Raw genomic sequence first — 15,202 nt, 5'->3', positions numbered from 1 at the left:
CGTGAGTTGCATGGCTTACGGGGAAGGAAAGGGCCCTGATTCCCTTCATTAGCTTCAGTTGGGAACACCGTGTTTAAAAAGGGAAGCTGCACACAGCAAATTGTTGGGAGAAAATTGGGAATTTATCTAATATCTTCGAGGCTTACCTTGGTTCCTGACATCTTCCCAATTGTGTGTGTTTTGCTGGGCTTTCAAGTCTTCAATTTCTTCTCCTGCCCTGTCCAATTAATTACTGCAGCGTGGTTTGTTTGGATTTTTATTTACAGTTTGTATGTACTTTGTTTTCGGACTGAATTTCCGCCACTTAAAGACTGTTATTGGGAGAGATTTTTTTCTCCAGCTGAAGGTAACCTGGACATTGGGGCCAAAGTTGATGGTATTAAAGGGACATTTCGTGCTTATTTGACTGTGTTGCCTTTGTGCCACGCCGCGGGTCATCACAGTCGGTGGAGGATTCTCAGTCATCCAGGGAGAGTTGTCTGGACGTTGAGTCGTGGCAGCTGGACTTTTGTTTTCTTTTCTTTGGTTTTGAAATGTTTTATTGTTTATCCCAGTATGGTAGCTTCTTTAGCTTCTGTTCAAAGAAGCAAGAAAAATCCATTTGCCTTGACTCAACATGCAGACAACATAAAGCTGCTTCTACTCATTCCTTTACAAACCTTTGAATGCAATAATTTGTCTTCCAGGGAATTTGTCACGTGGATCACTTTGGATTCATCTGCAGAGAGCCTTCCAAAAACAGAGGCTTCCATTTTGTCTGTTACGTATTTCAATGTACAGATGAAGCTCTGGTAAGAACTTGAAAGTAGCAATAGCACTTAGGCTCATATACCGCTTCACAGTGTTGTACAGCCCTCTCTAAACGGTTTTACAGAGTCAGCCTCTTGCCCCCAACAATCTGGCTCCTCATTTTACCCACCTTGGAAGGATGGAAGGCTGAGTCAACCTTGAGCTGGTGAGAATCAAACTGCCAAATTGCAGGCAGCCAGCAGTCAGCAGAAGTAGCCTGCAGTACTGCACTCTAACCACAGGGAGGGAGGGAGGGAGGGAAGGAAGGAAGGAACAAAGGAAGGAAAATAATAATAGCACTTAGACATATACAGTTTCACAGTGCTTTTGCAGCCCTCTTTAAGCGGTTTAGAGTCAATATATTGCCCCCAACAATCTGGGTCCTCATTTCACCCACCTCAGAAAGATGGAAGGCGGAGTCAATCTTGAGCCAATCAGGATTGAACTTCAGACTGTAGGCAGAGTTGGCCAGCAATACGGCATTCTAACCAACAATTTTGGGATTCCAACAATTTGGGGTTCTCATTTTACCTACCTCAGAAAGACAGAAGGCTGAGTCAACCTTGAGTCAACCTTGAGCCTGGTCAGAGTTGAACTGCCAAATTGCAGGCAGTCAGCAGTCAGCAGAAGTAGCCTGCAGTACTGCACTCTAACCACTGCGCCACCATGGCTCAAAAGCTAGCAAAAGGACTAGAACAGCAGAAAAATCCAGAACTTTGACCTCTCTCTCTCTCTCCCTCTCTCTTTCTGTGTCTGTTTCTGTGTGTGTGTGTGTGTGTGTGTGTGTGTGTCTTTCTCTCTCTCTCTCTCTCTCTCTGTCTCTCTCTATCTGTGTCTCTGTCTCTGTCTCTCTCGCTCGCTCATTTAGGTGGACGAGATCATGATGACCTTGAAACAGGCCTTCAGTGTGGCAGCCAGCCAGCAAAATTTCAAAGCCCAACTGCAGTTCTGTGATGAGTGTCCTATGCAAATTCTTCATAAGCTTTGTGAAAAGATAGAAGGTAAGAATTATCCTGGTTGGTCGATGTGTTTCTTGGATACCTTTGGGAGTTAGCCAATAGATATATCATTGGGACTTTTTTTTTTAAAAAAAAGCTTGTTTAATTTTTAGTGTGCGTATAATTGCATCCTGGTATAATGGAAGGGACACAGTGGCTCAGCGACTAAGATGCTGAACTTGTCGATCGGAAGGGTTGGCAGTTCGGCAGTTTGAATCCCTAGCGCTGCATCGTGGAGTGAGTTCCCGTTACTTGTCCCAGCTTCTGCCAACCTAGCAGTTCGAAAGCATGTAAAAAATGCAGGTAGAAAAATAGGAACCATTTTGGTGGGAAGGTAATAGCGTTCCGTGCACCTTCGGCATTTAGTCATGCCGGCCACATGACCACGGAGACGTCTTCGGACAGCGCTGGCTCTTCGGCTTTGTAATGGAGATGAGCACTGCCCTCTAGAGCCAGAAACAACTAGCACATGTGTGCACGGGGAACCTTTACCTTTATAGATATGGTTGTCTTGGGGTCAAAACAAATGTAAATCTTAATTTGCTGCTATCATCCCGGGACCAAAGAGAAAATTGTTTCATCCATCCACAGCACAGCTTTGTGAATTTCCAGTGACCAAATATTATCTCAAAGGTATGATGCTGACTTAATGTTGATGTGTTTATTTGCTAGGGATGCATCCTTCTAAAACTAAGTTGGAATTGCAAAAACATTTAACAGCACTGAATAACCAGGAGCAAGCTTCGATTTTTGAGGAAGTTCAGGTAATTGCCATTATATTATTTTTTTCAGTGGAGAAAAAATACAATTTCTAATTTGTGGTCCTAATTTGTGCCTCTTAGCAGGAGTTGCATTAAAATCAATGGAAATTGCTGGCCCAGAATTAAACAATGTTGGTTGATTATAGAATTCAGCGAGATTAAGCCATATGTCACCTGATTTGTCCATATGTTTTTTAAAAAAATTCAAAATAGTTTTTAGGTTTTTGGAAGGGAAAAAAAGTGTCCAAAACATTTTTGCTTTATGTTCGATTGATGCAAATTTTGGCAGCATTGATGGTCCCTAGAGGATGTAGGAAAAAATTTAGAAATAACAGGCATGTGATTACAGTTATGTTTTTGGAGACAATCAAATAAATGTTGCCTTTAGAAGTAAGGATTATTTGCTTGGCCATTCACTTCCCCGAATGACAGGATAAAAAGCTACTTAACACAAATTGTTTCATAACTCCAGCTGTATATTGTGAAATTGATGTCATTTTTTTGGTATAGGTCGTCCTTGAATTACAACCACAATTGAGCCTGAAATGTACGTTGCAAAGTGAAACATTTGTTAAAGGAGGTTTGCTCCATTTTACAATCTACTGTCAAGGCTCCGACCAACCACCCCCATTCAAATCATAAGTTTCTATTTGCATCAGAGTAAAAAAATAGATTTATTAGGAGTGATCATGTTGGCGTTACCTGGGTGCAGACGACTCCAAGATACATCATTCATTTCACCCTTGACCCTGGTCTTCCCCCGCATCCCCTGGATGCATATTCTCCAATGGGACACATCCATAGCCAAGAGTCATCAATCATGCTCTCTAGTAATAATCTTGCGCCCCAACAGCTTCAGCTACCTAGCAGTTATCTGAAGCAATTAAGGAATGCGCTGTTTTCCTCACTTTCTTTCTGCTGGCAACTAAAAAGACCAAAGAAATATTTTTTTAGTTGACCCCTATCCTGCCCCAGTTGTTAAGTGAATCCCTGCAGTTTTTAAGTTAGTCACACGGTTGTTAAGTGAATTTGGCTTTGCTCATCAGAACGTCACAAAAAGGAATCATTGTGATTCCAGGACTGTCACAAATAGGAGTCAGCTGCCAAGCGCCGGAGTTTGGATCACATGACAATGGGGATGCTTACAACAGTTGTAAGTGTGGAACATAGACACAGGCCCCATTTTTTGGTGCTTTTTCAGCGTAACTTTGAACGGTCACTCAATGATGCAAGTTGTTGTTAAGTCGGGGACTACCTGTGTTTGCAGCAATTTGGTGATGCAACGAGTTAAAGAGATTAAGCTCTCCTCTTTATTTTTTTTCCCCCTTTGGTAGAAAATAAGGCCAAGAAATGAACAGAAGGAGAATGAGCTCATCATCTCTATCCTGAGAAACGTGTATGAAGAAAAACAGAAGGATCATGTTCACCTTGGGGAAGTTAAACAGGTCTGTAGTTTTCTTTTTCCAATATTTGTTTTATAACAGTATTAATAATCTCTATCAGATTTGCCCATTTTAAGTAATCCTCATTATGTTATTCAATCATACCTGGATTCCCCGAAAATACGACCTACCCTGAAAGTAAGTCCTAGCTTGATTTTTACACGTGCGACCAATAAAAGCCCTACCCCCAAAAATAAGCCCTAATTAAGATCCCACCCACTCCAGGGTGCAGGGGTAAAAATTAAGCTGGAGGGGTGGTAGAGCTGCCCTATGACTTTGGACAGTTGTAACCAGGCCTCACAGATCAGGCCTGCTGCTGATCAGAGGTGCTGTTCAGGTGGTTCGGATGCCTTCTGGTGTAACTGTAGTGAAAATTTTAACTGGTTTGGAGAACCGGCAAATACCACCTCTGGCTGGTCCTGCCCCTCCCCTCCCTGCCCCTTCCAGGAGTCTCCCCCACGGCCCGTTTTTGCTCCCAGGAGGCTGCAGGGAGGCTTACTAGGCCCAAAAATGGGCACAGGGGTGTAGGGGTGATGCACTACCCCTGCAGCCCGATTTTGCTCCCAGGAGGTTGCAGGAGGCCAAGCCCTGCCTGTCACACCCCTGGCCATGGCCACCATGGCCACACCCACCCAGCCGGTCATTAGAGCAGAGAACCAGTTGTTAAATTATTTGAATCCCACCTTTGCTGCTGCTGATTGTATAACAGTGCCAAACGGTTGCCAAGAAAATGGGAACTAATTATTATTAAACTATCTGGAGGATATTCTGAAGTCTTTTATCTTTTTGAGCAGCTCCCTGTTTCTCTATTACAAAAATGTCCCCCCTGGGAGCGAACACTTTTATCATTATTATTATTTTGGGAAGGGGTTCCTGTTGATTTATCTTTATTTTCTTTTTTCAAATGCATTTGTTACCTTAACGTCCTAGACGGGCCAGTCCACTGGAGAAGCCACGGGAAACGAAATGCCAAACAGCACAAGTCGGTTCAAGCTTGACGTGCTGAAGAACAAAGCCAAGAGGTCGCTTACCGAATCCTTGGAAAATATTTTATCTCGGGTAAGTCTTTTTTGAATCTCTTGAAATGCAACAGTTGCTGTGTTGGGGGGCGTTGACCTCCGCATCATGAAAAATTTATTTTTGCACTAAAATAAACAACTGTGTTTAAAACGAAACCATTAAGCACGCACCTGGATATGTGTTTAAAAGGAGGGAAATGTTGTGGCCCGCCAGCGGCTGGCAGAGCTGACAGCAGAATCGGAGAGTGAGGAGGTTGGGGAGGAACCTGGGCCAGTCTTGAAGGCTGAGGAAGGCTCGGACGAGGGCTCTGCATCAGAGGCAGAGATGGGGCCAGAACAGTCTGATAGTCATCAGCTGCCTTTGGAGTAAGACAGCAGTGAGGCCGGGGAGAAGAAGAATTATGAACTCAGGGTTGACATGGGAAGAAAAGAAGAATTACGAACTCAGGGTTGACATGGGAGAAAGGCCATAGGTGAACTGTTGGGCTCCGAGTTCGCTACTGATCCCGTCAGCTCCAAACACACTTTGCAGCAAATGGACATTGGGGGCAAAGTTGAAGAATATCACCTTAGCTCTGCAGACACCGGATCTGTATTGCTGCTTGTGTGCTAGCCAATGGTGTTGAAGGTTGCTTTAGATTGACTCAGCAGAGCTGTGAGCTGCAGGATGGTTTCTGAAGCAACTGCAGGCTGCAGGATGGATTTTGAAACAACTATGGGCTGAAGGATAGATTCTGAAAGAACTGCGTGGATGGAAATGGCTTTTTTCATGTATTGATGTGCATATTGTTAGAGAGGGTTGGGGCACATATAAGTGGTAATTAAGCATTGAGTTAAGACATGGTGAAGGCCCCTCCCATAGGGATTAAAAGAGGAGCAAAAGGGGAGGGGGATTTTGCAGGAAACAATTCATTCATTGCAGCAGTGTGAAGATCTGTCTGTGCATCTCAGAGACTCTGTGCTGAGTCCTTCCTTGTCAGCACTGCATTTGGAAATATTTACTTGGCAGCTCTCCAAGCTAGATAAGGTCTGTGCTCCTAATGACACCCTTGAAAGACTATTGGCCAGGCCTTTGGCTGAATGTGAATGCAAAAAACTCACCTTCGTTTAATAAGAGGGGTTTTGCTGGGACAAAAAGTCGGCTTAGTGCTTCTTGGGGAATCCTAGGTCAGAACAGGAAATAATGAATGACATACTACGAGTTTCCATCGGCGAATACACAGCCCAGTCTTTTAAGGGGAATTCAGACAAATAATTGGTCATTTTCAATATTTTAGACTTATAAATCAAGTGTCAAGAGAGGGAAAAAAATGCAAGTACAGTACAGCTTGTTCTCAACTTACAACAGTGTTCATTTAGTGACCGTTCAAAGTTAACTGCACCAAAAAAAGTGACTTAGGACCATTTTTCACACTTATGACCATTGCAGTATCCCATAGACAGGAGATCCAAATTCAGACACTTCGCAACCATTTATGGCAGTTGCAGTGTCCTAGGGTCACATGAGTATCTTTTGGTGACGTTCTGATGAGCAAAGTCAATGTGGGGTAGCCAAATTCACTTAACAACCGTGTTGCTAACTTAAAAACTGCAGCAATTCACTTAACAACCTGTGGCAAGAAAGGTCATAAAACTGGGCAAAACTCAACAACTGTACTGTGGCAACAACTCTCTTTCTTAGCAGTGGAAATGTTGGGATCCATTGGGGTCATAAGATGAAGATTACCTGTAATAATAAGCCTATATTCTTAGCTCATCCCCAAAATTAAATTTAATAATGATCATGTCAACTCATAAAACATTTTGTATACACATTTTATAGTTGACAACAGAAAGAAGTGGGGGGAGTTTCAAAGAGCAGGCGGCAGTGTGGAATCGAAAGTACATTCCATTCATATTTTCTTCAAAGACTGATTAAATGACTGGAGCTTCTGCCACAGAAAAACCTAATTGGACAGCATAATTGATGACTCTTGGCTATGGACATGTTTCGTTGGATGATACACCCAGAGGGGTGGGGGGGAAAGCAGTGAATTACATATCTCAGAGTCGGCTACTCCCAGGCTAATGCCGACATGTTAACTTCTAATAAATCCTTTCAAGTTTGGGGAGTGGGGCTCGAGGCTCATGATTTAATTGGAGTAACTGCTGGAATCCTGACAGCTCACAGCACTGCTACCATGTTCCCTTCAAAATAAGACTGGGTCTTATATTAATTTTGCTCCAAAATACGCATTAGGGCTTATTTTCCAGTTAGGTCTTATTTTTGGAAAAATATGGATCTAAATGTGCCCATCTGGCTGACAATCTTAATCTTATTTTTGGGGTAGGGCTTATATTACGAGCACTCTGAAAAAAATCATACTAGGGCTTATTTTCCAGTTGGGTCTTATTTTGAGGGAAACAGGGTGGAATCTTTAAATTTAACAGTTTATTCATTAGAAGAAATGTCTTTTATATGAATTTTCATACTTCTTTATATATGGACTGTATATCTTTATATTTTTAAATACATATAATAATATGAGGATTTTCTTGGCAGGGAAATAAAAGTAAGAGCCTACAGGACACCGCTGGAAGTATTGATTTGGATAGCTCCTTATCCAGCACGCTCAGTACTATAAGTAAAGTAAGTGAACTGTACAGTATAAAACCAACACAGGCAATGGAATAGTTCACTTTACAGTTTCTTTTCTTTCATCAAATGTTTAGCTTCCGATAAACTCCTGCAGTAATTATTATATTTTGGTTTTCAAGATCGAACTCATTTGATCCTAAATGTGCTACTAAGCCTGACATCTACTTACCATATGTACATCTGAAAAATTACCCAATAGTGATAGGCAAAAAAATACAGGTACTGTGTTTCCCCGAAAATAAGACTGAGTCTTATAGTAATTTTTGCTCCATTAGGTCTTATTTTCTGGTTAGGTCTTATTTTGGGGGAAATACAGTTTCAATGTGTCCTTCTGGCTGACAATCTTAATTGGGGCTTATTTTGGGGGTAGGGCTTATATTATGAGCATCCTGAAAAATCATGCTGGGGCTTATTTTCCAGTTGGGACTTATTTTCAGGGAAACAGGGTAGTTAGTCCTCGACTTACAACAGTTAATTTAGTGACCGTTCAAAGTTACGAGGGCACTGAAAAAAGTGACTTAGGGCCGTTTTTCACAGTGATGACTTTTCTAGCATCCCCATGGCCACATGATCAAAATTCAGAGGCTTGGCAACTGGTTCATATTTATGACCATTGCTGTGTGATCCCCTTTGGTGACCTTCTGACAAGCAAAGTCAGAAGCCAGATTCACTTAATAACCAGGCTACTCACTTATCAACCTCAATGATTCACTTAACAACTGAGGCAAGAAAGGATGTAAAATGGGGCAAAGCTCGCTTAACAAATGTCTCACACCAGAAATGTTGGACTCGATTGTGGTCATAAACTGAGGAGTATCTGTGTCCATTTATAACAGAATTATTATGAAAGATCCCAGGAAACCCAATGGAGGATGTGAACTTGATTCTTCCCTCTTTTACAATCTATGGAAACTTTTCTGCTTGATTATCAATAACTGAGTTGGAAGGGACCTTGGAGGTCTTCTAGTCCAACCCCTTGCTCAACCAGAAGACCTATACCCGCGATGGCAAACCTATGGCATGCGTGCCACAGAGCCATTTGTGCCAGCACGCAAGCCGCAGGCAAACTTACGTCACTGCACATGTGCGTGTCTCACAGCTGATTTTTCGGCTGGATTGAGGTCTTTTTTCGGTCTCCCAGAGGCTTGAAAAAAGCCTCTGCAGGCTTTGCAGGTTAAATAATAGGCCCATTTCATCACTTCCTGTAATACCAGAAGTGATGAAATTGCCCTATTATTCATCCTGCCGAAAAAGGCCTCAAACTGGGCAAAAATCAGCTGTGAGGGGGTGGCATGGGAGAGATTGCGTGCACATGCGCAGGGGGCAGTACCCATTGCCTTCCGGGTACTGGCATGCGAGCGTGCGAGCACAAGCGCACGCAAAATTTTTGACACAGGAGCCCAAAAAGGTTAGCCATCAGTGCCCTATACCATTTCAGACAAATGGCTGTCTAGTCAGTTCTTAAAAACCTCCAGGGACAGAGATGCCCAAGTTGTTTTTTTCAAAAGGCACCTGGGCTTTGTTTTTCCTTGAAGACGTTTCGTTTCTCAGCCAAGAAGCTTCTGGGTGACTGAAAATCTCCATAGGCCTCCAGTGATGAAGCGCCCACAATATCTGGAGGCATGCGATTCATTATCTCCTTTTAATGACTCAATAATCCCTTGCAGGATGGAGTCTTGGCAACTGAATGGAGCTGAGTGTTTACTGGCTGGATGCCCTTCTTGTTGCCAATGCAGAGGTTTTTTTCCAGCAGATATATTCTCAGCGTGCCCAGAGAGCATCTGGCTCTACCTAGGTATCTGCCTCTACCTAGGATTGAACTCACAGCCTCCCGATTGTGGGGCAAGAGCACCACCTCTAGGCCACCGCACCACTTCCGGAGGCAAGCCATTCTGCTGATTCTAACCATCTACATTAGATATTGGGTCATTAAAAGCAACCAGATGTTCTAGCATTGAAAAACCCAACAATTTTAAATGTCCTGTTAGCACATGTTGATCCGTCCAATTGTAGTTGACCAGAATATAAGATGCAGAGGAGAATGAAAATAGTAGGAAAAGAGTGGAGGGGAACAAAAGGGAAGAAGAGAAAGAGTAGGATAAAATAGATGATTGGTTGGAAGAACTGAAGGAGATACTAGAGTGTGATGGCACAAACACAACACAGTCAAATAAACAAGAAGAGTCCCTTTATTATCTCCAACTTTGCCCCCAATGTCCAGATTACCTTCGGCTGGAGAAAAACTCCCAGGAACAGCCTTTAAGCGGAGAAAATTCAGTCCGAAAACAAAGTACATACAAACTGTAACTAAAAATCCAAACAAACCCCGTGCAGTAATTAACTTGACAGGGCAGGAAAAGGAATTGCAGACTTGAAAGCCCAGCAAAACACACACAGTTGGGAAGATGCCAGGAATACAGATAAGTCTCGAGGATACCAGATAAATTCACAATTTGCTCCCAACAGTTTGCTGTGTGCAGCTTCCCTTTTTAAACATTATTCCCAGCTGCAGCTAATAAAGGGAATCAGGGCCCTTTCCTCCCCCGTAGGCCACGCAACTCATGTTGCTCCCTTCTCCGTTCCTCCCTGCGTGCCCTAGGATAAAGAGGAGATTGGCCTGGGTCTTCCTCTGAACCCCCTCTCCGTTGTTCTACCTCTTCCCTGCTCTGCCCAGCCGGACTTTGCCCCTCCCCAGTTTCTTCCACAGCCAATGGAGCCACACTCCCACTCCCTGTCAGCTGCTCGGCCTCCCCCTCTGAATCTGATTCCAACAGGGGCATGACACAGAGATGGCTAAATTGGCTGCTTTAATCCAAGAAAAGAACACACCCATTCTGGATTTTATGCTTGAGATGGAAAGAAATGAAATGTTGGGTTTGGCTGATTAGATCATTCACAGTTTTGTTTCACTTGATAGGAAACATCTCTCAGCGACCAGGAAAACCATTTCCCCCCGGACAGCCTTCTAAAACCAAACGGGTCGGTGGACAATCTTGATCTTCTCTCGACTGCATCTGAAGGATCATCTGAAGAACATCCTACCCAATCAGCCTACCAGGGCTTCAGAAGACGCGCTAACACCCTGACTCACGTTCCGTTGGAAACCCAGGAGTCGTTCGAATCGGTTGAAACTTCTCCATCTGTTTCCCAAAGAAAACTTCTGAGGTATCATTCCATGACCACAGAGGCTCCAGACCAGCAAAAGTAAGATTCAAGCAGGGGAAGGGAAAGGTATGGGGAGGAAATGTTTACAGGTATGTCCACCTTAGGCAACGGAGAAGGACCTTGGGATTCATTCTTGATCATAACCACTGCATGGACTTCTCAGTCTGAAACATTGAGATGATGTAACAGCATCTGCTTTCCATGGGGATGTGCTTTATGAATGCAACTTATAAGTCATCTTGATTAATGATTGAAATCGTTACCCTTATTAACTATTAATTGGGTGAGGGAGCAGGCATCCATCTTTTGTGATTTTGGACCTAGGATGATGATTAAGTTGATTTATTACTCGTGTCTGTATACAACACTTTACTCAACTAATGGTCAGCATTAGACTGGCCCTAGAGAAGAGTTAGGGGGTGTGGTGGCTCAGTGGCTAAGACGCTGAGCGTGTCGATCGGAAAGGTCGGCAGTTTGGCTCTTCGAATCCCTAGCACCGCGTAACGCAGTGAGCTCCCATCACTAAGCTTCTGCCAACCTAGCAGTTCGAAAGCATGTAAAAATGCAAGGAGAAAAATATAAGGACCACCTTTTGTGGGAAGGTAACAGCTTTCCGTGCACCTTCGGCATTTAGTCATGCCAGCCAAATGACCATGGAGAGTCCTCGGACAGTGCTGGCTCTTCGGCTTTATAACAGAGATGAGCACCACCCCCTAGAGCTGGAAATGACTAACACGTATGTGTGAGGAGAACCTTTAGTTTAATGAAAAGAAGGACTAGGGGTGACATCAGTGGTGGTATTCGACCGGTTCTGCCCGGTTCGGGAGAGCCGGTAGCAGCAATGAGCAGTGGAGACCAAACTGGTTCTCTTCGCTGCTCTGTGGTTGGCTCACCCAACCGCCCGGGCTCCCATACTCACTTTTATGGCCAGAATTCAAAGCGCAGCTGCTTTGCGCGGCACACAATAGCGCCACGCGGCAGCTGCTGCAGCGATCACCATCGTGCAGGCTTGCAGGAGGCAAGTTAGAATGCCTCTGCGCCTGTACAAAGTGCGTGTTTGGTGTGCGTGTGCACGCAAAGTGTGGGCATGCGCACAAAGCGTGGCCACCAAGCCACGCCCACCAAACCGGTGGCAACTTTATTTGAATGCTTCCACTGGGTGACATGATAGCAGTCTTCCAATATCTCAGGGCTTGCCACAAAGACGAGGGAGTCAAGCTATTCTCCAAAGTACCTGAGGGCAGGACAAGAAGCAATGGATGGAAACCCACCAAGGAGAGAAGCAACTTCGAACTAAGGAGAAATTTCCTGAGAATGAGAACAATTCATCTGTGGAACTACTTGCCTCCAGAAGTTGTAAATGCTCCAACACTGGAAATTTTTAAGAAGAGATTGGACAACCATTTGTCTGAAGTGGTGTAGCGTCTTCTGCCTGAGGAGGGAGGGTTGGACTAGAAGACCTCCAAGGTCCCTTCCAACTCTGTTCTTCCATTATTATCATTTACATCCATTATTGCTACCCCACTCCAATAGATTCCGAGTGGCTTACAACATCTTGAATGCATTTAAAACAGAGCATAGCAAAGGATAGAAACCTGGAGAGAAAACTGCTTAGTGTAAACTGATTCTAGTCTTAGATTTATTCAACTGGACCGATATGTGTGAGTTATTTTGTCTATTCTCTGAAGGGAGTGCATGAACCCAAAATGTATTTGGAGGAATAGTTCTTTTTAGGAAAGGGAAGCTGATAATTTTCTAGTCCAAAATCTACTTACATGATGCCGAAAAATCATGCAGTGAAGAAGCTTCCGGGACCAAAGGCTGGAAGTACAGGTAGCTCTTGACTTACGACTACAATGGAGCCATTATTAAATTAGTAACATGGTTTGTGGAGTGAATCTGGCTTCTCCATTGACTTTGCTGATCAGAAGGTCCCAAAAACGTGATCTCTTGAGCCCGGGACACTGCAACCGTCATAAGTACCTGCCAGTTGCCAAGCGTCTGAATTTTGATCACGTGGCTATGGGGAAGCTACAAGGGTCATAAGTGCAAAAAATGGCCCTAGGTCACATTTTTCCCAGTGCCTTGGTAACTTCAAACAGTCCCTAAATGAACAGTTGTAAGTCAAAGACTGCCTGTATTTTCTCTGGGATGGTGTGGATTGCTCCTCCCTGCGTGTCCTAGGATGAAGAGAGAGTGGGCCCGGGTCTTCCTCTGAACTCCCTCTCCCTTGTTCTACCTCTCCCCTGCTCTGCCCCGCCGGACTGTGCCCTTCCCCCATTTCTTCCGCAACCAATGGAGCCACACTCCCACCCCCTGTCAGCTGTTCAGCTTCCCCCTCCGAATCAGATTCCGACATGGGCATGACAGTTACTGTCTGTGTAAGCTGTGGCTTTTGGGGAAATGCTGCAAAATTCGATGCAAGCCCAATGTGCATTTTATTTCTCACCTAAACATAATGAGAGAGAGAGAGACAGACAGAGACAGAGACAGAGAGAGACAGAGAGACAGAGACAGAGACAGAGACAGACAGACAGAGACAGAGACAGACAGACAGGCAGACATATGCCTCTGAGAGAGAGAGAGAGAGAGAGAGAGAGAGAGAGAGTGTCAGACAGACAGACAGACAGACAGACAGACATATGCCTGAGATGAATTGTAACCGGTAAAAAGGACCCGAAAAGAGGAAAGGGAAAATTCTGAAATAACAATGTTTTCGTTGTCCTCTTTTTGAACCTCATCTGTCCTTTTCTCCTTCTAATGCCAGATTTTTATCACAGTGGTTTTTGCAGCTAGACAGGGCTTGTTCAGGAAAGTGGAGCTGTTGGTTGGTTAGCCCTTGAGGTTAGAGAAGCAGCTTCTTATTTAGGACATAAAGTTGTTGTGTTTTTGGTTTGGTTCGTTTCAAATTCTTGAGAGCTCTCTTGTTAGGGGTGCCAGGCAGTTCCCTTCAAACCCATTCTAGGAATGGTGAGAGAATATATGTGTGGTGACCTTCAGCATCATCTGAACTTCATCCACGTTCTGTTAATAGATGAAAACCTCTGGTTATACAAACATGCCGCAACTCAATAGACGTGGCTTTGGGACAACCGTCCCTATTTTTGTCAGAAAAAGGATGAGAATAGACTAGACTAGAAAAGAATAGATGCAGAATAGAATGCAGAATAGAGTAGAGTAGAACAGAACAGAACAAGAATAGAATGCAGAATAGAATGCAGAATAGAATAGAGTAGAACAGAACAGAACAAGAATAGAATGCAGAAGAGAACAGAACAAGAACAAGAACAAGAACAAGAACAAGAACAGAATAGAATCCCAAAGGTGCTTTTTTTTTCAAGAGGCAACTGGACTTTCTGGTTTTTCTTTGGAGACATTTCACTTCTCATCCAAGAACTTCCTTGGCTCTGACTGGATGGTGGGGAATGGAAGCTTCTTCAGTCAGAGCCAAAGAAGCTTCTTGGATGAGAAGTGAAATGTCTCCAAAGAAAAAAACCAGAAAGTCCTGTGGCCTCTTGGGAAAAAAAAAAAAAAGCACAACTTTGGGACAACTTTGCAGGTTGCAAGCTAGTTTTAGACTTCCTTCCCCCGCATCTTGCACCATCTGGGCTTGCCTTTAGAATTCTACTAACAGCGTGTTCAGCATGTACAGTTTGATATGCAGGATTGGTACACGGAGTGTTGGAAAGAAACTGGTCTTGGCACTGTTCTTTTACTTCAGACTGTCTTTTCTCTACTCTGGTGCCTCACCAAGCTTTCCAAAGCTGAGACATTCAAGGGCTGGGAAACAGGCAGCTTTACCCTCATTAAAAAAACCTGACCTCTGCCAAACATTCAAGCTGTAAGCAGAAATACCTGCTCCGTGCATTAATGTATTCTGACTATCTGTCTTCATTCTGACATTATTAGTATTAGCATTAGTATTATTGTGCATGGTCAGCAGATCCGTGAGAGGCTAGAGTCATAGAAGAAGCACATTTCAGTAATAGGGCTTTAAAGGGCTTCTTGATGCTACTTTCTGTGTACATGGTTCCTAATTAAAGTGCTTGAGTTATTTTTGTTTTCAGCTTTCCTGTATGCATATACTTTGACTGACCTTCCTTCCTTCCTTCCTTCCTTCTTTCCTTCCTTCCTTCCTCCATCCATTCATCCATCTCACTTCCCCCTCCTTCCTTCCTTTCATTTTTCCTTTTCACCCTCTCCTTCCTTCCATCCATTATCCATATCATCTTTCTTTTCCTTTCCACCCCCTTCCTTTCCCCTCTCCCCCTTCTTCCCTTCTCCTCACTTGCCTTTCCTTGTCTTCCTTCCTTCCTCTTCCTTTTCACCCTCTCCTTCCTTCCATCCATCCATCCTCCATCTCACCTTCCCTTCCCTTTTCTGTCCCTTC

The 15,202-nt window shown here is 43.8% G+C and overlaps 2 protein-coding genes across 11 annotated transcripts in view; one reads left to right on the top strand and one right to left on the bottom strand.

The window, feature by feature from the left end:
* Positions 1-15,202, bottom strand: part of LOC113435791 (toll-like receptor 6) — a 458,202-nt gene that overhangs the window by 267,129 nt on the left and 175,871 nt on the right. The gene's annotated exons all lie outside the window — the stretch shown is intronic.
* The window catches only part of TBC1D1 (TBC1 domain family member 1), a 92,642-nt gene that overhangs the window by 58,490 nt on the left and 18,950 nt on the right, over positions 1-15,202 (top strand). For 7 of the 10 annotated variants that reach the window (XM_026699859.2, XM_087936566.1, XM_087936570.1 and 4 more), the window contains 7 exons: positions 687-791; positions 1,658-1,790; positions 2,460-2,551; positions 3,883-3,993; positions 4,921-5,049; positions 7,552-7,638; positions 10,565-10,851. In XM_026699859.2, coding sequence (XP_026555644.2) covers positions 687-791; positions 1,658-1,790; positions 2,460-2,551; positions 3,883-3,993; positions 4,921-5,049; positions 7,552-7,638; positions 10,565-10,851 — 944 coding nt within the window. The remainder of the gene's footprint in view (positions 1-686; positions 792-1,657; positions 1,791-2,459; positions 2,552-3,882; positions 3,994-4,920; positions 5,050-7,551; positions 7,639-10,564; positions 10,852-15,202) is intronic. The other 3 variants (XM_087936571.1, XM_087936569.1, XM_087936574.1) reach the window with 1 other exon arrangement.

Source organism: Pseudonaja textilis, chromosome 6 (assembly GCF_049901715.1).
Source record: "Pseudonaja textilis isolate UNSWEBS1 chromosome 6, rPseTex1.2, whole genome shotgun sequence".
Lineage (NCBI taxonomy): Eukaryota > Metazoa > Chordata > Lepidosauria > Squamata > Elapidae > Pseudonaja > Pseudonaja textilis.
This window is presented reverse-complemented; position numbering and strand designations above follow the sequence as displayed.